At 40.5% G+C, this 23,838-nt stretch overlaps 1 protein-coding gene across 1 annotated transcript in view; it reads left to right on the plus strand.

Annotated features, from left to right (window-relative positions):
* Window positions 1–23,838, plus strand: part of LOC134652721 (protein singed wings 2) — a 66,166-nt gene that overhangs the window by 33,321 nt on the left and 9,007 nt on the right. The window contains exons 5-6 of the mRNA XM_063507882.1: window positions 19,842–19,999; window positions 22,694–22,867. Coding sequence (XP_063363952.1) covers window positions 19,842–19,999; window positions 22,694–22,867 — 332 coding nt within the window. The remainder of the gene's footprint in view (window positions 1–19,841; window positions 20,000–22,693; window positions 22,868–23,838) is intronic.

The following is a 23,838-nucleotide window of genomic DNA, read 5'->3' on the forward strand; positions in this document are numbered from 1 at the left end:
ACCGTGCTTTTCTCAATTCCAGTGCTTGTGCTTTCGTTGTGACCCTATCGCACGTCGTCGAGTCGACCTTCGCAAAAGTCTGCAAGCAGCCCGCGTCAGCTTTGCTGCTGGCTGCCTTGCTGTGCTCGACCTTGGTGGTGATTGCAACTGTGAGTACTTAGCGCCTGCCTTTATTTGATTCGCAAAATGACTGGCAAAGATGACCTATTGTTTCACGCCGCGTTAGGTCCTAATCAAGTAACGGACTCGGAAACGATAAAACATTTAAACCGTAGGCGAGGTTCCGTAAAATGTAGGCTAACTAATTTCAAAAAGTTCGTAAATACATTTGAGGGTTTAACTTTGTCCGATACCCAGCGCACAGAGCTCAATTTACGCATGCAGGGAGCTCAGGGTATTTTCGATGACTATACTGAAATTCATAATCAGTTAGAAGGTTTAATTCCCGATAGCGAAATGGACTCACTTTTTGAAAGCAGAGAGGTGTTTGAAAGCGAATATTACGCGATTTTAGCTCAGACACAATGTATGGTGAAATGCTCGGAGAAAGCTAACGAACCTAAAGTGCAAGCTCCTAATAATTTAGCGCAAACAGTTCGGCTCCCCGTCATTTCTTTACCTACTTTCGACGGATCTTATGAACACTGGTTACAATTCCGTGACACATTTTCGTCCCTAGTGCACAACTCGCAAGAAATAACCAGCATTCAAAAGTTCCATTACTTAAAATCATCGCTCAAAGGTAATGCGCTTCTTGTTATCGATTCGCTTGAATTTTCGGCAGATAATTACGCGATTGCTTGGGAATTGCTACTGAATCGGTATGACAATAGTAGATTGCTAGTGCACAATCACGTAAAGGCATTATTTTCTATACAATCGCTTAACAAAGAATCGCCGGCACTGTTAAGAAAGTTATTAGATACAGTTTTAAAGAATTTACGCGCTTTAAAAATGCTCGGTGAGCCCACAGAAAGTTGGGATACACTAATCATTTATTTAGTTGTCTCTAAATTAGATTCCACTACCGAACGTGAGTGGGAGCAATATAAAAGCACTTTATTACCAGTGTCGAACGAAAACAAACCCGCGCTTAAGGTAGATGATTTGCTAAAATTCATACGTGACCGCGCCGATATGTTGGAAACCTTATTGGTTACGCACAGCCGGTCTAACTCAAATAGCACTTATCCGCAGCATGATGCTAAAAAATCATACACTCAAAACACGCACACGGCTCCAAAGGTTCACTGCAATGTTGTTACCGAAAAGTCCGTGGACAAATCTCACTCCAAACAAATACCTAACAAAAAATTATGTTTGATGTGTAACGGTAAACATCCTTTGTATTCGTGTCAAGCATTCATTGATTTAACTTTGCAAGACAAATTAAAGTTAGTTCGCGATAAATGTTTGTGTGAGAATTGTTTACGAACAGGGCATGCGTCCAGTGAATGCCGATATGGCCCGTGTAGGAAGTGTAACAAAAAACACAATTCCATAATTCACGAGGACGAGAAGGAAGGTGCCAGTGACAAGCGCTCCGTAGCATTGCTGGCAACAGACAACGCATCAAGGTCGCCCTCCTCCTCCTCCTCGATCCCTGATAATAATGTCGCACACGCACAACACGTATTGCAGGTATCGAACGCACACATAGACGAAGACTTATACGCGCGATTGTCTTCGAAGCGTCCTGTAATTTTAGCAACCGCTATTGTCGAAATCCTAGATAGTTACGGTAATTATCATAAAACGCGAGTGATTCTCGATAATGGGAGCGAAGGTTGTCTAATTACCGAAGCGTTGTTTAACAAATTAAACCCGCCATCTATACAGTCCACAGAAGAACTAAATGGTATCATGAATTTAGCTACACATAGTTCGCGAGTATGTGAAATAAAAATAAATTCACTTGTTACCGATTTTAAAACGCGATTACAATGTCGAGTTTTACCGCAGTTAACCTCGTCATTGCCTACGTTTCCGAGCAAACGTAATCAATACCGCATTCCAGACAACGTACGTCTGTCAGATCCTAACTTTTATGAAAGTCAGCCTGTTGAGGTACTTATAGGAGCTGACCTATTCTGGGAGCTCCTCGAAGGGATAGTTGAGATAAAGCGCTTAACAAACGGATCATTCTTAGTAAATACGAAGCTAGGATGGATCGTTTCGGGTCCCGTCTCCTCTAATACGCGCAACACCAAGCCTATTAATTGTAATTTTATGCAATCTCTTGACGCGCCATCATTAGATAATCAATTACGTAGGTTTTGGGAAATAGAGGAGGTGCAGGTAAACAACAAATCGCACGATTCGCGCAGCGAAGAGGAAATTGCATGCGAAGACCATTTTGTCAAAACGACCACCCGTCTCGAGGATGGTAGGTTTTGCGTGCAACTTCCTCTCAAAGAACCTCCCGAAACTCTCGGTGACTCATTCGCGCAAGCAAAAAGACGCTTTATGTCGTTGGAAAAACGTCTCAATCGCGATCCAGTATATAAAGGCATGTACAGCGACTTTATAAAAGAATATCTCGCGTTAGGTCATATGAAACGAGTATATACCTACGGAACCCCTAATTACTTTCTGGCCCACCATGGTGTATATCGTGCACATGCACAAAAAACACGTCTTAGAGTCGTATACGACGCTAGCGCCCCCACGACCAGTGGCAAATCGCTGAACGACATACAACGCGTAGGCGCGCCTATACAAGGCGATTTGATAGCTATATTGTTAAGATTCCGCGAAAATAGGTTTGTTGCATGCGCCGACATCGAAAAACATTATAGACAAGTCTTAATTGACGAATCTCAACGCGACTTACAACTTATTTTATGGCGCGATAATCCAAGCGACGACCTTGACATATATCAGCTGAGTACCGTTACATACGGCACGGCGGCCGCTGCCTTCCTCAGTTGCAGGTGTCTAAAACAATTGGCGCTAGAATGTACAGATCCTGAAGTAGCTAGAACGATTAGAGACGACTTTTACGTAGACGATCTCATCTCTGGATCGTCTACAATTCCCGAATTGCTACGAATTTGTGATGAAACCGCGAAAGTTTTAAGTTCTGGTTGCTTCCCATTACGAAAATGGGTTTTTAACTTCAATTGTACCGACCAACGTTATAATGATGATACGTCGTCAAAAGAATTATCATTAGGCGAACACGCGCATAGTAAGACTTTAGGTCTTGGTTGGTACAACAAAGGTGACGAATTGTTCTACCATACGCGACACGAGCCAGATCCTAAACCTGTCACGAAACGCATAATATTATCCACGGCATCACAGGTTTTTGATCCGCTCGGATTATTAAGTCCAATGATAATTATCGCCAAATGTTTATTACAACGGCTGTTTTTATTAAAGGTTGATTGGGACGCAGCGGTACCCGATGACGTCACGCAAGCCTGGCACCGCTTCGTTAACAACCTGACTATTTTGCCTAGTATTCGCATACCACGGCATGTTATGTGCAATTACCCTATATGTATAGATTTGCATATATTTTCAGACGCAAGCCAAGTAGCTTATGGCACTTGCGCCTATTTACGCACGATTGATGATAAATCAGCTGTTACCGTCCGGTTGCTATGCTCGAAAAGTAAAGTGGCCCCAATTTCGCCTCCTTTGAGTACGCCTCGACTGGAGCTGTCTGCGTGTTTGTTAGGCGCAAGGTTATATAATAAAATAAAAGAATCGTTACGCGCGAAATTCAACCGAGTAATATTTCATACCGATTCAACCATTGCATTGAGTTGGCTCCGAATGCAGCCTAATTTACTAAAACCTTTCGTCCAAAATAGGGTTGCGGAAATCCACGAAATCACGAAGGATCATTCGTGGCATCACGTTAGCGGCAAGTGCAACCCGGCCGATTTGGTTTCTAGGGGAGTACAGTTGGACGCACTTCGCACCTCCAGTCTCTGGTGGAATGGTCCCGACTTCCTTCACGACATTAATTATAATGCTCAGTCTGTAGATCCGTCATTGTTGCCAGACGAGTCCCAGATACCCGAACGTAAAACTAATCCTATGACTAGTCTGGTATGCAACGACAATAACAATAATATACTATTTACATTCGACAGGTTTTTTCAGTTCAACCGTATGCAGCGCGCGGCCGGGTACGTACTTCGCTTCATTCATAACTCGCGCAATAAAGATGCACGTCGAACCGGTGCGCTCACTGTAGATGAACTGAGGGAATCTGAGATATTACTCACGCGCTTATCGCAATTGGAGTCATTATCGGATGTTCACAACGCATTGTCAAAGAACAAATGTATCGCAAAGGGGTTTTTAGCCAAATTAAATTTGTTCATTGACAATAATAAGCTTATTAGAGTCGGAGGAAGACTTACAAATTCTTCGAGGTTTGATTACGATAAGAAACACCCGATATTACTTTCTAGTAAGCACCATTTTACTATTTTATTGTTCCGATATGAACATAAAAGATTATTGCACGCGGGACCGCAGCATATATTGTTCTCGCTTCGCGAGGCCTGGTGGCCCATAAGCGGTAGGAATCTCGCTAGGAAAGTGGTTCACAGCTGCGTTGTTTGCGTTCGTTTCAAAGGTAAAACGCTAACTCCTATTATGGGTAATTTACCGTCAGAGCGATTAGAACCCGGTTTCGCGTTTGTCAATTGCGCTGTGGACTATGCAGGTCCATTTTACATTTTAAACCGCAAAGGTCGGGGAGCCACGACTGTTAAGGCGTATTTGTGTATATTTATATGCTTTGCTACACGCGCAGTTCACTTAGAGTTGGTTACCGATCTCTCTTCGGAAGCTTACCTTCTGGCGTTGAAAAGGTTCATTTCGCGTCGTGGTAAACCTTCAAAAATATTTTCAGACAACGGACGGAACTTTGTAGGTCTTATGAATGATTTTTCAAAGTTTTTAAAATCATGTTCAGGCGAAATAAAAGAATACGCGAACTCGTATAAAATTGAATTTATTATGACGCCACCTTATGCTAGTCATTTTGCCGGCCTGGTCGAGGCTGGTGTTAAGAGTTGCAAGCACCACTTGCGACGTGTGATAGGTGATGTCAAGCTAACTTACGAACATTTTAGCACGATTTTGACGCAATGCGAAGCCATCCTGAATTCCAGGCCTTTGAGTCCTTTGTCCTCAGACCCGCAAGACTACACCCCTTTAACCCCGGCTCATTTCCTGGTTGGACGTCCGCTGACAGCTCCTGCGTGCGCTGACCTCATCGGCGCGCCCGTGCACCGTCTGTCACGATACCAGCGAGTGGAGCAAATGCGACAACATTTCTGGGCCAGGTGGTCGAAGGAGTTCATATCCGAGCTGCAGGTCAGGACAAAGTGGACGCGAAATATGGACGACCTAAAGGTGGACACCCTCGTCTTGATCAAGGAAGACCATGCTCCGCCCCTCAAATGGAGCTTAGGGCGAATCACCAAGACTTTCCCGGGCAAGGACGGCGTCTCCCGAGTAGCCGATATACGCACATCCCGCGGCACTGTACGCCGAGCGTTTTCGAAAATCTGCCCGCTACCTACGCATGATGACTAACTTCATCGTCTTATCTTCACATTGGAAGTTGACTCTTCCAAGGCCGGGAGCTTATGTTACGGCAATACCTAAAGCGCATAGAAACGACGGCGGCCCGTGACCTTCAACCTGGCTCGCGCCTAGCGACCCGCGCGCCCATCCCCGGCTGCGATGCACCTACCACGAGTACCATGACGTCACATACATGTTATCGCGTCATGTCACCAGCAGCCAATGAGAAGCATACATCAGATATGTCGTGATCGACAGCCAATGGTGTAGCGGCTCGTCATCCCTGCGCGCACCAATGACGACACAGGATGACACTTACGAATTAGCATATCACTCTCAACTAGCTACCACGTAGCCCATACCTATCTTTTTTGTTGCTCATTTTTATTTATTTAATTTACGTAAAAACAATGTAAAATCCCGAATTAAATGTAGTTAATTCGAAGAACCTGCTGCCTTCGTCATTTCATCAACCTGCCATCCACATCAGCGCAAATCCTGGCCATCAGCCCCAACGTATGTCTATACGCGCAGACACATTCATTTAACCGACAATCGTTTTATTAAGCAGTTTTGAAGAACCACTTAAGTACAGAATTCAAGATATATATGCCCGGAATAATCAATTAAGGGACATTACATCGGAAACGAACTCTTTTTAAAAATAATTTATACGACTGTGGTAATTTTGGAGTAGGTTTTAAGTGACACAGATAATATTTTATTCAAATTGTGTGTTGCATAAGGGGTGGTTTTTCAAATTCAGACCTCATTCGTGAATTACTTTAAGCGACATATAAGTCATCGGATCGCCGTGAAACCCAATTCAAACGACGCAGAAAAAAACGCTGATTCCAATGATATTTATAACTCATTTTCGACCAAAATGTCGCTTAAGTGGTTCTTCCTTTCCACCGTCGATATGATGATTAATATATAAATTCAATATTATTTCAGTTAAAAAAAACAGCTACAAATGTGATACCACCGTAATTACGAGTACCTATAGTACATTATTGCAGAGGCCGGGAAAGGGCAATTCGTGGATGAGTTTCGATTTTGTCGGACGACGCGAAGCGGAGTCCGACAAAGAAGACGAATCCACGAATTGCTATTCCTGCCGAGGCATATATAGTGCTTTTCTCCAAACATGCGAGGAAATAAGGTAAAATAATAATTATTTAAGCATGAAGCATCACTCAAATCGAACCTTCACATCAAAAATTTCAAAAACAATTTCCCTCTAAAATTAATTTTTTAAAGTTTAGGGCACAAACTTATTCTGCCATTCAGTACCATTCAATATTCGTTCATTCAATATAATTGTGCAATATAGTTGGTCAAACCAATTTGTCAGTCAGTAAGAACCAGGAAAACTATACCCATCCTTTTCTTTTGGGTGCTAGTACTAGTGTAAGACAAAGATAGTATGATTCTCTCTGTCTATGTTTGAAATGAGAAAGTCCTTTGACAAACTATATAAACTTTATGTACACGGATGAGATCCTTAAAAAAATATAAAAATAATCTTTGATTTTATTAAGCACGATCATACACTAGCACAACGGTCTTGTAAGAACGAGACAAGTAAGGTCGTTTATCTTACTATCTCACTCTATCCTATAGCTTAAAATGATAGCTGATCGGGTCGTGTAGACGCGGCTCGCGGCTATAATAATTGGCTGTTTGCGTTTTTTATTTTTAAAAAGTAAAAAACACTACAGTAATAAGTTATTACTGTAGTGTTTTTTTTATTCCCGTCCGCTAGAACAGGACAGCGATAGTTTGATTTTTTTAAATTAGAGTTTGACAATAACGTAGAACTTCCCGTACTATTTTTGCTACAATAAGGTGAACATTTCCGAGCATATTGGAGAAAAGTTTTGTTATCTATAGTCCTGATCATAATCTTGTTATTTCTAATCAATTGTCTGCCTATAAATTTAATATCATAGGTAGGCGTAGAGGGTAGGTACACGTGGTAATTACATTTTGATTACTGCGTAACCTAAAAACATTATTTTATTTTTGATTCCCTTGTCATCTTCTTACTTGTTTTGTCATTTTGCTTGTTTTGAGAATGCTAACTTTCGCAATACAATATAATAAATTTATCAACATGTGTAATATAAACCAAGCATCAGGTGACACTGATGATTATTATTTCTAAGAACTCCGGCCGTTGGTTTGTAGGGTTCCGTACCCAAAGGGTAAAACTAAAAACGGGACCCTATTACTAAGACTCCGCTGTCCGTCTATCTGTCTGTCCGTCTGTCTGTCACCAGGCTGTAACTCATGAACTCATAGCTAGTTTTTACAGATGATGTATTTCTGTTGCCGCTATGACAACAAATACTAAAAACAAAATAAAACAAATACTTAAGTGGGGAGGAGGGAGGCAATTGCCCAGCAGTGGGACACTCTATGCTCATAAATAGTACATTATTGTCGAGGTTCGGAAATAGCTACTTGCAGGCTGAGGATTCCTTTTAAACGGACGACCTTGGGAGTCCGTTTAATTGAATCCGAAGCCAGCAAGTAGCCTTCCAGCCGAGTCATATATAGTGCTTTCCTCAAAAATGGTGCAAGAAATAGAAATATTTTACAGAAGCAACGTTCTAATTTTCACAGAAAAAAAGTATAACCATTAAAAAGATTTGCTTAAAAAAAAGAAGTGTATTTTTCTGCTGAAAATACGCCAACGTATTTGAGACACCTAAATAGTCACGGTACCAACATTATAATAATAAGTGCTGATCATCTGATTGGCTGTTTAATGGACCTATGCCTTCATTTGATATGGCCATTTAAAGTTTTAAAAAGTTTGGAACTCGTTAAATAATGGAGTTTGTATGCAACATTGCAGTCCCGAAATCGAGACTGCAATGTTTTTAACTTTTTAATTTTTTGAATAACCATAAACTACGCACTTCGCAACCTATTTTTTAACCGGCAACGTCGACTTTGCCGTCCATTTTTGAGAAAAATATAATATTTAAGCGGGGCTCCCATAAAAAAAACGTGATTTATTTGCCGTGTTTTGCGTAATGTTACTTAACCCTTCGTGCGCGAGCCCGACTAGCACTTGGCCGGTTTTTCTGTAACGTAAGCGTTTATCGACACTTGTCGAGTGTCGTCTTATGAACCTCAGCGAGTCAGCGCTATTGGCGTCCACGGAATACTTATACCTAAAAGTAACAATAACATTGTATTGTATTGTGCAATGTCAAGCCACGTGCAGTTCTTATAAACAGTAGTGTCAAATAACGCTGATCATCTTCAGCGTCCAGAAAGTATGGGCCCGATTCGGATTTTGAACTAGACATCTATTAGATGTCTATTAGACATCACCAAGATACGACAACGATATCTTTAAGATCTTGCCTGTCAAATTTGACATTTGTGCGATTCTGGAGATACTCTTGAACGATTTCCACATGATATTATTACGATATTTTAACGTAAAAGTGACATTTGTTGCCCGAATTGAGCTGCAAAAGAGAACTAGTAGAAATCTAAACTACAACGTATCCAGTACATATCGTATCGTTCTCTAGTCTAGAACGGATCTTGTTTTCCGAATACCGCGGTATAGTCGTTGCTTTTTGCTTGTAAAATCTGACACATGTAACTAGAATAGGTACTAATCTCCGTACCGACTTGTACTGAAACATGATTATTATTCACAGAGCGTCGACAAAGGTCTCAGTTTCAAATTGGGCAAAAATGTTTTCGTATGTACGGATTGTCTTGCACATACAAACATAACCGAACGGGACCGAAACATAAATCGCGTACCTACTCGAATAAATATCGTGGATTCGTTCTCAACTTTAGGTAGGTACTTCGTAACGAAACTTTAGCGAACTGAATGAGAGGAAAATTCGCGATTAATACAATTCATGTTGGGCTTTTCTTGAAGCCTATTAAATTTGGCCATTAGCAGTGCTCTTTTAAGAAACATCAAATTAGACGACACCTTTTTTGTAGTAGGTAAGTAATGATTGTTTTATGATCTAACAAGATTTTAGAAGTTAAATTGTAAATATTTCCTTTCTGTGTAGGTACCTACCTAATGACTATAGACTTTTACAAGCAGGTATATACTTGATTAATTCAATCAAACAAATCGGGTTTTTTCCTATCAAATAGTACCTAGAGAAATTTTTCATATCGATCCCTCCGTCATCGACTGAAGTCGGCTAAAAGTCGTGTTAGAGCGGTTTCGCACTACGTCCGATCCGAATCTGTGAAAATATGATCCGAAGTAGCCGTAGAACTATTTCTATGGTAGTTTACGCACTAGATCCGTCAGATTTCTTTCCGAAATCGGATGACGGAGTGCGTAAATTACCATAGAAATAGTTCTACGGCTACTTCGGACCATATTTTCACGGATTCGGATCGGATTCGGATCGGATGTAGTGCGAAACCGCTCTTACAAGCATTTATTAAGTGCCACTTGTCAACCTAATATCAATCTCAGTTTTGAATGATTCACGGTTAAGGGACAAATTCACGAATGCAGTTTTGTTTCTTTTTAAAAATAAAGGAATGTCTCCTTTAAGTAAAATGAGCCAGCTTAAGGATTTAAGGTAGTTTCCCTCCAGGGCCCGACTTAACTTTCCACCCTGTATATAATGACAATCGAACACTTTTTGTTCTGTTGAAGTCGATGCAATTTAGCTCAGTCGGACCCATCAATGTACTTAAGTAAAGTATAAATGTCGGAGGCAGATCGTAAAATCGGCCATATCGAGATATTCCTAGGCATACCATGAAACGCCGCCATTTCATGATCTGACTAGCGACTACCAGCCATAACGTTCAAACATCAACGTTTGACGATTTGCCTAGCGACGTTTAGGCATATCAAATGTAGGGTGTGATATTCCTAGGTATATCATAAAACGCCGGCATTTCATGATCTGCCTAGCGCGACCATCAGCCATATCGTGCAAACTCAAGGGGTGATATTCCTAGGCAGATCATGAAACGCCGGCATTTCATGATCTGCCTAGCGACGACCAGCCATATCGTGCAAACCTCAAGGGGTGATATTCCTAGGCAGATCATGAAACGCCGACATTTCATGATTTGCCTAGCGACCACCAGCCATATCGTGCAAACCTCAAGGGGTGATATTCCTAGGCAGATCATGAAACGCCGGCATTTCATGATCTGCCTAGCGCGGCCACCAGCCATATCGTGCAAACCTCAATGGGTGATATTCCTAGGCAGATCATGAAACGCCGGCATTTCATGATCTGCCTAGCGACCACCAGCCATATCGTGCAAACCTCAAGGGGTGATATTCCTAGGCAGATCATGAAATGCCGGCATTTCATGATCGGCCTAGCGCGACCATCAGCCATATCGTGCAAACCTCAAGGAGTGATATTCCTAGGCAGATCATGAAATGCCGGCATTTCATGATCAGCCTAGCGCGACCATCAGCCATATCGTGCAAACCTCAATGGGTGATATTCCTAGGCAGATCATGAAACGCCGGCATTTCATGATCTGCCTAGCGACCACCAGCCATATCATGCAAACCTCAAGGGGTGGTATTCCTAGGCAGATCATGAAACGCAGGCATTTCATGATCTGCCTAGCGACGACCAGCCATATCGTGCAAACCTCAAGGGGTGATATTCCTAGGCAGATCATGAAACGCCGGCATTTCATGATCTGCCTAGCGACCACCAGCCATATCGTGCAAACCTCAAGGGATGATATTCCTAGGCAGATCATGAAACGCCGGCATTTCATGATCTGCCTAGCGACCACCAGCCATATCGTGCAAACCTCAATGGGTGATATTCCTAGGCAGATCATGAAATGCCGGCATTTCATGATCTGTCTAGCGCTACCATCAGCCATATCGTGCAAACCTCAATGAGTGATATTCCTAGGCAGTTCATGAAACGCCGGCATTTCATGATCTGCCTAGCGACCACCAGCCATATCGAGCAAACCTCAAGGCTCAAAAGGAACGTAAACTTGTATTAAAAGGTACGATCTGGCAACACTGGCTCGGACGCAGCGCCATAGAATGCAGCGCCACCAGTGGCAAAAAATGCAATTATTTTACGATGCGATCGGTATGAATGAAGCTAGGAATTCGACGAATACATTGCTCCCATCGATCTGCCGAATCTTTTATAAGACAGATCGTGATATGCCTGAGTTAATTTTAGTCAGATCATGAAATGGCGGCGTTTCATGATATGCCTAGGAATATCTCATCAATTATTTTACGATGCGCCCGGTATGAAGCTAGGAATATCAACGAATACATTGGTCTGACCGATCTGCCGCCTCTTTTATAAGGCAGATCGTGATACGCCTGGGTTAATCTTAGTCAGATCATGAAATGGCGGCGTTTCATGATATGCTTAGGAATATCTCGATATGCCCGATTTTACGATCTGCCGCCGACATAAACACTTTATTGCACCACAAAAGAAAAAGTCAATAACAGATTAATAATGTAAATAAAGGTAGCAACAGGTGGTTTATGTCAAATATATTTTGAGTTATGAAAGGGTCAAAATTGGGTCCTAATGGTTCGGGTAATGTACAGTCGACGTCAAAGATTTGTTTACACTTTTGCACCTTACTCCTTTGTAATAAGGTGAAAAATGTAAACATCTTTGACGTTGACTGTAAACGCGGCTGCTACATCAACTTTTCATTGAACTTGGGTTAACACACCGCAGCGCACCTAGATGCGAAGACGATACAAAGACGTTATATCTATAGGCAATTATCGCGAGCGTAACATTTAGACTCATTCTTGGCTTCCTACTTATGATTTTAATGATTATTACTGCATCAATGGTTACATTTTAACCTAATTTTTTAGCTTTGTAGATAAATATATAAGAAAGTCTGAAATTCGTACTATGCGCTTGAAAAATCTCTTACTAAGCACCGATTTTCAATTCAATTCAATTCAATTCATATTTATTTCAGATAACAATAGATCCATATTACATTCAAATTAAAAAATTGCAATCACGAACACACTTAAGGTAATAAATTAAAATTAAAACTAAAACAATAATCCAATAAAAGTAAAATAAAATTAAAATAGACACATTAAATTACAATATACAAAATATACAAGTCACATTCAAACAAACACAAAATAAATAAACGGCACAACCTTCAGTCACATATTGATGACGAGACATGAAGGTCATTCCAGTGTCTCGCTATGGGGGAGTCCAAACTGCTGGCGATCACGCCCAGAATGCTGTTGCTACTCTCACGCACACGGCGCATGATGGAGGCGACCCGCTTCCGAACAATAGCATGGAAGCCGTCTACTCGCGCTTCCGCAAACATGCCCGACGCGCTGCAGTAACTGGGCAGTCCCAGCAGCATCCTGAGCGTGTAAATTTAAACTATCACAAATTTTTATCATTATTATTTGCGAAAACGGGACTATCGTCAATGCCGTCTTCGATACGTCGGAGCTAATTTTAAAACTAGATCACGTACACGCTAATAAGTCCCGCTCTTACTAAGTATTTTCCTTCCAGTGCAATTCTACGTATATCCTATTCCTCCCAATGTAAACGCGTCCTTAAAGGTTTCGTCACACAGGCGCGTTTTCCGGGCGGGGCGTGAGCGTTTTATAATGTAAAAGCGGCGCCCCCCGCTCACGCCCCGCTCGGAAAATGCGCCTGTGTGACGGAACCTTAAAATCGAGTTACATATGCATGCACGCCTCGCCACTGATGACGTAGTTACATTGCTCCGTTTACTTTAATCCTATTCGCGCTAAGCCGCCTTAAAAGCCCGATGTTTGCTATTCATTAGGCGATTAACGTGGCCGATGTATACTTTACCAATTAAAAGTTAAAAAGCAGAAATGAAAATCACGGTATTATTTGCAGTTTGGTATTTTTGGTGTAATATTTTAATTGCAGGTTATATTTGTTATCCACGAGCGCAAATGCAAGACACGTTGCAAATGAAAAACTGGTCCAATAGCAATTTATACTGTAGTTCGATATAATTACGTGATATGTCTCGGGCTAGGCAGTATCGTATAATATTAATTAATCATTTTTTCAAAAGTATAATTAAATAGTTTCGTTTTAAAATTTTATCACCGATTGTTTTTAACAGCCATTGAGTATTTACTCATCATTGCGGCGAGTACGCGTACCTTTGTCTTTGTACATAGGTAGTATAGAATAGAATAGAATAAAATTAACTATCTCATCAAAAGAAACATTTCCATACATTAGTATTTAAGTTTCGATTGCCTTTTCCCTATCAACGATTGTCATCTTGGCTAGGCCTCAAGGCCCCGTAGCCAACATGCCAATCGCTAACGCTCCGAAGGGAACGAAACGCAACTGTCACTGTCACACTAATATGGAAGAGTGATAGAGAGACACAAAGCGATTCGATGGCGAAGCGCAAGCGATTGTCACCTTGGCTAAGCCGCCAAATATCCTTCATGTTATAAACTAAATATTACATTGTCGTCCGATTTATGCATGCCTATCATCAGATCAATCGGAAATCGGGGATCAAATCAAACTACATGATTGGATTAGAGACTTACACTGGAACAAGGGAAATCAAATAATCGCGTGCAAAAGGATAAATTACCTATAATTATAAGTAAATAAATATAAATAGAATTACTGAATGAGAATGAGTAGGACTATAATTTTATTTATTTATTATTTATTTATTTTTATTTATTTATTCAAGAAACAAACAGTCTTTTATAGTTATATATAACACTGGAAATTTTCTTAAAACTAGACTTACAGTTTCCTTAATAATGAAAATATTTTAACATCATGTTAATTCAAATTGTTTTCTACAGAGTAAAACAGAGCTATTTGTGCATACAACAATAAACTAAGAGAAAAATAATAATAAAACTAAAATATAAGAGTACCTATCACAGTATTAAAATATGTTAATATTGGCACAGTATTATTTTTTATGTTAATATTGCCTCCATAGCTCACTTTAGTCATACCGTGCTAAGAATATTTAGTATTGCATTTATCTATCTATCTAATCTAATCTATATCTAATTCTTGCTTATTTATTTATGTATTTATTTATATGTTTATTTATATATTTCGGGGATCTCGGAAACGGCTCTAACGATTTCGATGAAATTTGCTATATGGGGGCTTTCGGGGGCGAAAAATCGATCTAGCTAGGTCTTATCTCTGGGAAAACGCACATTTTTAAGTTTTTATATGTTTTCCGAGCAAAGCTCGCTCTCCCAGATATTATATAATATTTTTTGTCTTAGATAGCCAATAAAGTATAATCTGGGGGCACGGTAGTGCCCCCGCCAAGACGAGCAAAGCGAAGAGCAAGGGCACTACCTACCTTTTCTCGAAGCGCTTCGTCGTTTTTTTGAACCCTCTTAACTTGGGTTTGGATTATACCAGATAAACAAAACAATCGGGATATGATGTCAATAGTGGACTTATTAAGCATAAAAAATTTCAATTCCATAGCTCTTATACTTTGGATTTTATTAATGTCTAAAAAACCCCGATTTCGTCACTGACTCATTCACTCACTCTTGATCATCAAAATCTCTAGGGTACTTTCTGAAGTCCTAGGAAGCTGAAATTTGGTATGTGAGATAGTATTAGTCCACAAATAACAAAATAATTCAAAAACTTGAAATTATTAGCCCCTAAGGGGGTGCAAAGGGGGGTGGAATTTTGTATGGGAAATCGATAACCGCGGAACCGATTTAGTTGAAATTTGGTATGTAGATAGTTATTGTTATGGGAAAGGATATAAAATAGTTTCAACCACAAAATCACCCCGTAAGGGTGAAAAGGGGTGGAAAAAGGCATTAGGGGAAAAAGGGGGTTGAAGTTTGTATGGGGAATCAGTAAAAAAGCAGATTGTATATAAAAGATACCCCCCAAGTACGTATTTCAGGATTTACATTACAAGAACTATTTTATAATAAAAAATAATGAATAGTGAATACATTTTTCACCTTACGCCCATGTCACGAAACGGCAAAGCCACATATTTTGACTAAGGTGTAGAGTCTGTGAAGGTAGGGCCTATAGAGTTAGAAGCTTGGCTCTACAAGATATCTCATAACTTTTTGTCAGTGCGAGCCTTATGGTTTCGTCTTGGCAACATTTTACATGAAAATGTTTTTGGTGGGATTAATTATTACGAAATGTCATGTCACTACCAAAAAAATCTGCTCCGCCGGTTGCCGCGGGCTGCCGCAGAAGCAGTAATTACCTAACTACTAATAAGTATACTAAAAATATTCCTATTTGCATTATTTCACACATGTCACTCACAACAGCAATACAACGTAAAATGTCTTGCACATCGAAATCACAAAGGGAGACAATTGCACTGCGAACGTTTACGTTCAACATCTTATTTTTTTAAATTTAGGGTTGGCCGGACACCACCGTTATGAATCGGTAGTCGTCTAAGTAAATCGATATACATTTTTCATTTTAGGTCGCAACAAAGCATTATTACATTTATTATATTTTCTTATTATTAGTTATTAAACATATAATTCTAGTTTTATTTAAATCGCAAATAAAAATTCATTAAACGTCACAATTTTTTATTGGATAAACCACTGTATTCTGTAAAAGAGTTTTATGAAATCACTAATTAGATTTACTTAGATTGTTGACATCTGAATTGTAAGGTTTATTATAATTTATTATTTATTACTTTAATGACGATCCTCTCATTGTGAGTCACAATTTGTGACCTTAATTATTTTTTAAATATTTGTTTTTAATTTATTGTGATACTACTGACATACGATTTGTAATTTAATACCTAAATTTTGAATGAAATTTTGATTGTGACTTATTCTTCATACTTATTCAATTATTTCGTAATGTAAAAAAACTGACAATCACAATATAAATCCCTGACAATCTACCATGTGTAATTTTAAGTGAAATTGTATATTGTGAGATAAATAAATCATATCAAATCATATCATAATTCGATACCTCAGCCATACAATCGTAATCGCTTGCTGTGACAATCGATTTGGGTTAGTTACATCTCTATAAACGTCAGTCATAATGTGTCATAAATGCAAATAGGAATGCAAATACTATAGATACGGCGTTATTCATAAACGTATGCTAAATTGCAGCTGATTATCGTCGTTTGTCCCTCTATATGGCATAGCGACAGATAAGGACAAACGACGATCACCAACTGATTAAGTTAGCAGCCGTTTATGAATAACGCCAAATGAAGCTATATTTAGGTCTTATCAGGTATATCGCCCTATCTGCCACATTATTTAACGCCATGTCATTTTGTAAAATAGGTCAAAAAAAAATTACTACGGATTACCGCGATTGTTGTTGATTCACTGATAATTCGGTCTAAATGTAGCTACGTAATCCACTTCCATAAATAGTACTTACAAGACGCCTCAGAGATTAGTAAAGTATAATGTGTAAGTTCACGTAGTATAATGCCTTGGTTACATCAAACCCTTGGCCGTCATTACCATCGGTTAGGTACGAGGGGCGTTCAAAATTTTCTCGGTATTGATATCTTACGACCTATTCTAAAATTTCTTTCGTTACTGGCCGCTAAGGTTTATTCATTGACATTAAAAAAAAGTATAATTCGAACCGAGATGGTCTTTTGTTTTTCTGCAATTGCTGAACAAACATGAACATCATGTGCGAATTGACAATGTTAACTAAATTAGAACATCGATGTGTGATAAAATTCTTGACAAAACAGGGTAAAAATCAAAAAACCATAAAAGAGGAAATGGATTGTGTTTACCGTGAGTCTGCTCCTTCTTTATCTACCATTCAAAAGTGGTCAAGCGAGTTTAAACGCGGAAGGGAGAGTATTGAAGATGACCCTAGACCTGGCCGGCCTGTAGTAGCTACTTCACAAGAAAATATTGATAAAGTGGAAAAACTTATATTGGAAGATGGTCGAGTGAAGGTAAAATCTATAGCACAAGCATGGACTAACCTTAGGTTAGTCCATGGCACAAGTAACCAATCTCTCTATTGGTACCGTACATGATATTATACATGACCATCTTAATATGTAAAAAGTAAGTGCAAGATGGGTTCCGCGAATGCTGACTCGGCTTCAAAAAGACATGCGTGTAGCTTGTTGTTCCGATTTTATTGACCTGTGCGGTGAAAATCCTGATGAGGTGCTGCAAAGAATAGTTACTGGAGATGAAACCTGGGTTCATCATTATGACCCAGAGAGTAAACAAGAGTCCATGCAGTGGCACATTAAGGGTTCAGCTCATCCCAAGAAGTTCATGGTCATCCCTTCAGCTGGCAAGGTCATGGCCACGATATTTTGGGATTGTGAAGGAGTATTACTAATCGATTATAAAGAAAAAGGTGTAAATATCACAGGACGCTACTACGCTAACATTCTACGTCAATTAAAGGATGTAATTAAAGAAAAGAGGCGAGGAAAGTTAACCAAAGGTATTCTGCTTCTGCATGACAACGCCCCCGTCCATACTGCTCATATTGCCAAGGCAGCTATTGTTGAATGTGGGTTTAAAACTATTACTCACCCACCGTATAGTCCGGACTTAGCCCCCAGCGACTTCTTTTTGCTCCCCAATCTTAAAAAGGATCTGCGTGGAAATAAATTTTCTGACGATGAAGCATTGAAGGCGGCAGTGGAGGAGCATTTTTACACGAAAGATAAAAAATATTTTTACGAGGGATTAAAAAAAATAATTGATCGATCTTTTAAGTGTATGAACATAGGGGGGGAGTATATTGAAAAATAAAAATATCAAACTTTTCGTACTTGTTTGTTTTCATTCTCATACCGAGAATATTTTGAACACCCCTCGTAAGGGCAACCAGAAGCCACCATCACGGGCCGTAACCACCATGTGTAATCTCACATTTCTTGGATAGCGCACGCCCGCACGGATACGCACCGATACACAAACACGCAGCCATATTCGAACTTTAAGATATGTCAAATATTAATTTAATATTATAACGTCACTGGCATATCCGATTTATATTGTTTCTATATCTAATATTTGACGTATCTTAAAGTTTGAATATGGGTGACGTAATTTGAAAATCTGTGGGTAGTACCCGGTACGTTACCATTCTAAATGTTTATTATGATAATTAGTGGGTAGCTCTTGATAAGGTATCTTGCAGCATAAGTTTACTTACCTTTATTTTGATAAAGGTAGGTAATAAATATTACTTGAAGCATAAAAATACAGTAAGCAACGTGTTTTTGTAATGGATGGCGGCGGCTATTATTATTATCGATTACTAGTCTAATTGTTATAAAACTAGTGAACGACTATGAATAAAATAAATAGAAATAATACAACTTACCACTGGCTTTCTTCTCGTGTAAGACACATTTCTAAGAAATTTGTCCATTTTATGGAAGCACTTTAACCTCAATTTTAATGCTTTTTTCGCTTTCTTGGAGCTGTTTCTAGGTTTAATAGAATGTCCTTTTTCTAACAATTGTCTAGTACGAACATAGGAATCTCTTAAAGCTTTAATTTTTTTTTGTATTTGTGTCACAGTCATTGGTAGGCCAATACTGAATAATTGTTCACAAATGTTGATAAAAGCCTTATGTCGTTGAGCAACGTGTCTATAATATGGTTCACTAGGATCCCACAAACATTTTTGCTCGCGGTAGAATCGAATTATCTTTAAATTAAACTTCTTCGGGTTGATCATTGTTATTGTTTACCACGTGGTCAGCGATAAGGAAATCAATACGCGTCGTAATTGCATACTAAACGGGCGGGTACTGACTTCGGATACTTGGGGTTACAGTTACACAACTGCAGTTGATATAAAAGTGGTGGGGATTTTATTGAAATCAATAAAACTATTCTATACTATACGCAAATTAAGAGCGATTCATTGGCTATCGAAGGCCGACAATATTAAACACCATTATTCGATCAGCTTTTGAAGGGAATTTAATCATTTAACTTCTTCAAATTGTAATATCCATAGGCGGAACGTTCGAATTGTTGTATCAACTGTTAATACATATTTTTTTATTGTTCCTTATTGTTTATTTATTTAAATCTCTTTACCAACCAATAAAGCGACAAAGAAAAGAAGAAGTGTCGAGAAAGCGACATGCGATCCAATATTTTCTCACAAAAAAGTGTGGATGTTTCTTGCTGATAATGGGTGGTCAGAAGGGTATCTAAGGCTACCTAGCGTAAATTACATAAGTCATATTTTTTTTTTTCATTTTAGATAACAAATGGGACTGCAGCGATGGCGGGCTGGACTGGCTGGCAATGGAAAGAGACAACGACACGGTTAAGAGGAAGATAGTAGATTACTACAAACTCATGTGCCACCAGCAGCTTTACAGAGGCAAACCACTGCATAAAGTCATGGACTTCATTAGAGTAAGTACTTACTTACATAATTTTTAGGGTTCCGTACCTCAAAAGGAAAAAACGGAGCCCTTATAGTATCACTCGTGCGTCTGTCCGTCTGTCTATCTGTCCGACCATTCCCCGCCTTTTATCTCCGACGCTACTGGGTCTAAAAAAAAAATACACAAAATAGTTCTTTACCTACAGATGACAGGAAAACCTATTAGAAATATGCAGTCAAGCGTTATACTAGGCTGCTTTTATTTCATTGAGCCGTTTTGTGTGAAATAGGTTACAAACTTAAATTCACAATAACAATTCTAGTAGGCAAGATCGCTTTTTTACTTTACCTTCCATATTATGTTTGCTTTATTTTCCAAATAAGAGCTAAACATGGCTTCAAATTTTAAGAGCGATGACCGGCCTGACACTAGTGTTGAGTCGGTTAGTTTGCGTGTTGCTGACACTGTAAAAGGTGCCGCACGCGCCGCTGCACTGCCCGCGCCCCCCGCGCGTGCCACCTCCTCCTGTCTCCTCGGAGTCACGTCAGCGTGCTTATGCTGACGGCGCCGGACAGCCTGTTGCAGCTAATCGGGTCAACGCGCCTTCTAAGGTGTGTGAAGCACGGGCTCCTCTTGAGGAGAAATCCTCCCGCACCGATGTCGATAAGTAGGGATTCACACTGGTAGAAAAGACACTGAGTGGTACTGCGGTGCCGCTTAAGACGAAACAGGAGCTGAGATTTAAATATTTTAGGTAAATATACCCGTCTCGCTAACGAAAGCGGCTCCTAAAACTAGTGCGATAAGGACAAGGCGAAAAATCCTGCGTATAAATCTCAAAAATCGAGGTTTCGTACTCGACTGTTTCCTCCTCCAAAACTTAACCAATCGTAACCAAATTTGAAAATCTAAATGATTATGAAATTATCTGTGTCGGACCGTTTTGATTTTATGGCTAATTGATATCAGTTTTGAATACCACGCCTCTCATTGCGGCATAGTCAAATAGGCCATTTTGGCCATTTTTGAAGGGCTCTAGCGCCTTAAAAAACAAAAATATCATAAAAATCTAAACGGTCCAACACAGATATGGACAATATTAATCTGTGTTGAAAAAACCATTGCTCTAGCTTCAAAACCCACGGAGGAAACAGTCGAGTATACGTTTGTATGGAGAAATGACCACTCCTGTTGGCTCTTAATTTTGGTCTATGGATTACGTATCGCGCTTGCAGTACTCCGCCGTGGCCGACGAGGAGGTGGAGTACGTCCGTCAGAAGATTGGCTACACGCACATGCTGCAGTCGCGCCGCTTCGTGCACTTCAGTTCGTTTGTGATGCGCGTGCCGCAGCCGCTGCAGAGGGGCTACCGCGAAACCCGAAATTCGCAAACTGTGGGGATCTTTCTCTTTTACTCCAATGAAAGCGTAATAAGAGTGACAGAGAAAGATGTCCGCAATTTGCGAACTTCGATTTTCGCGGTTATAGCCCTGGACACCATCGCAAGCGCGGACTTCTGGCCGAAGGGTGTTGTGTTTCGGCGGTTCCGGGGCAATACGCCGAATCCTACCCCGGATCAGACGACGCCCAAACCGAATTGGTGTTTAATTTGTGTTTTGGTTTCATTTGTAATGCTTAAGTATTTGTTTCTCTGTAATTTCATTTATTTGTTGTTACGCAGGGGCTTGGTAAATAGTAGGTCAAAGCTTAATGTTTTGGTTTTTATTTTTTATAATATGTATGCGGTAGACTAAAATGACATTTCATAGTATGAAATGACATTTTATGTTCATACTATGAAATGTCATTTTAGTCTACCGAATAAAAAAAATAGACTTTAGTTGTCTGAAATAAAAGATTTCATTTATTCATTAATTCAATGCGGTCACAGAATAAATAATAGTACTAAGTACAGAAGACTCACTCTCTAACAAAACGCGTCTGTTACTTACGATCAGCACAGATATGGCCGCTAGGTGGCGACAGCGCCACGCGCGGCTTATGACTTTCCCCAAAATTGGGGCCGAACGGATGTACTTTTAGCTACCTGTAGCAAAGCGACGAAATCGCGGAGTGAGACACGCCTGATGCGGTGTAATTAATTTGATGAATAAAAGTAGATATCAGAACACAGCAGTTCTCATTCCTATCATAAAGAGATTGTTGTACTTGGTCATTTATACAGGACTGCAATAAGTTCGAATGATAGCGATATCTACAATTACGACTACATTGTAAAAAAGGCAAATCGCTCCTTATTACCGCATGCCTAAGCCGCTCGTTCATACAGCAACATCAGTAGATCTGACCATTAGTGCGCCTTATATCTTTGCAATAAGGTTGATGTTGACGATGTGAGACGATGGTACTTCAATATTGGGCAACATTATTGGACATGGCGTTAGTGTCGCTACGCTATTGACTTGGAAATACAAAGTAAACACTGTTCGTTTTATGAGATGTAATAGAAATGGCGAGGCGAGAGTATTTAATTTAAGACTTTATTCTGCGGCTTTTTCACTTTTTTTCTAGATTGAGGCGATACTTTCCTTCCCCGGGCCAGCAATTGGTTCAAAGGTTTAAGCGTGAAGAGGTAACAGACAGACAGACAGAATTACTTACGCATTTATAACATTATTAGGACTAAATTAAACTTAGCTATGGAACATCACGCCTTCTTTGTATTTTTAAAAATATCAAAAAGCGACATTCTCTCTTCCAGATGGTCCGCCACACCTGCCCGGATCCCTGCTCGTGCGTGATGACGTACGTGGCCGAGGACAAGCATGGCGGACTGATCCCCATCATCACGGCCAACTGCACGGGGATGGGGCTCGCGGAGGCGCCGGACACGCTCCCGCCCGGCACCACCACCGTGCGGCTCGATGGGAACAAGGTAACACGGTACGATATCCCTGCTCGTGCGTGATGACGTACGTGGCCGAGGACAAGCACGGCGGGCTGATCCCCATCATCACGGCCAACTGCACGGGGATGGGGCTCGCGGAGGCGCCGGACACGCTCCCGCCCGGCACCACCACCGTGCGGGTCGATGAGAACAAGGTAACACGGTACGATATCCCTGCTCGTGCGTGATGACGTACGTGGCCGAGGACAAGCACGGCGGGCTGATCCCCATCATCACGGCCAAATGCACGGGGATGGGGCTCGCGGAGGCGCCGGACACGCTCCCGCCCGGCACCACCACCGTGCGGCTCGATGGGAACAAGGTAACACGGTACGATATCCCTGCTCGTGCGTGATGACGTACGTGGCCGAGGACAAGCATGGCGGACTGATCCCCATCATCACGGCCAACTGCACGGGGATGGGGCTCGCGGAGGCGCCGGACACGCTCCCGCCCGGCACTAAGTACCACCGTGCGGCTCGATGGGAACAAGGTAACACGGTACGATGTTTTTCATGTTGAATGCTTTCATTTAGATTTATAGATTAGATTAGATTAGATTAATTTATTTCTTATTGAAAATGTACATTAAATTTTACATACATACATACATACATACATATAATCACGCCTATTTCCCGAAGGGGTAGGCAGAGACCACGGATTTCCACTTGCTACGATCCTGACATACCTCTTTCGCTTCCGTTACTTTCATAATATTCCTCATACACGCTCGCCGGTTTAGGGTGCTTTTGACCTGGCCTTTCTTCAGGATTTCCCCGATCTGATCGAAGAAAGTCCGCCGAGGTCTGCCCCTTCCAACTCCCTCTTCTACTTCTCCCTTATACACTCTCTTTGTCAGCCTTCTTTCACTCATTCTTTCCATGTGTCCAAACCATCTCAACATACCTTTCTCAATTTTTGTCACTACATCTATCAATCAATTCAGTCCACACTTT

Source organism: Cydia amplana, chromosome 12, assembly GCF_948474715.1.
Source record: "Cydia amplana chromosome 12, ilCydAmpl1.1, whole genome shotgun sequence".
Classification (NCBI taxonomy): domain Eukaryota; kingdom Metazoa; phylum Arthropoda; class Insecta; order Lepidoptera; family Tortricidae; genus Cydia; species Cydia amplana.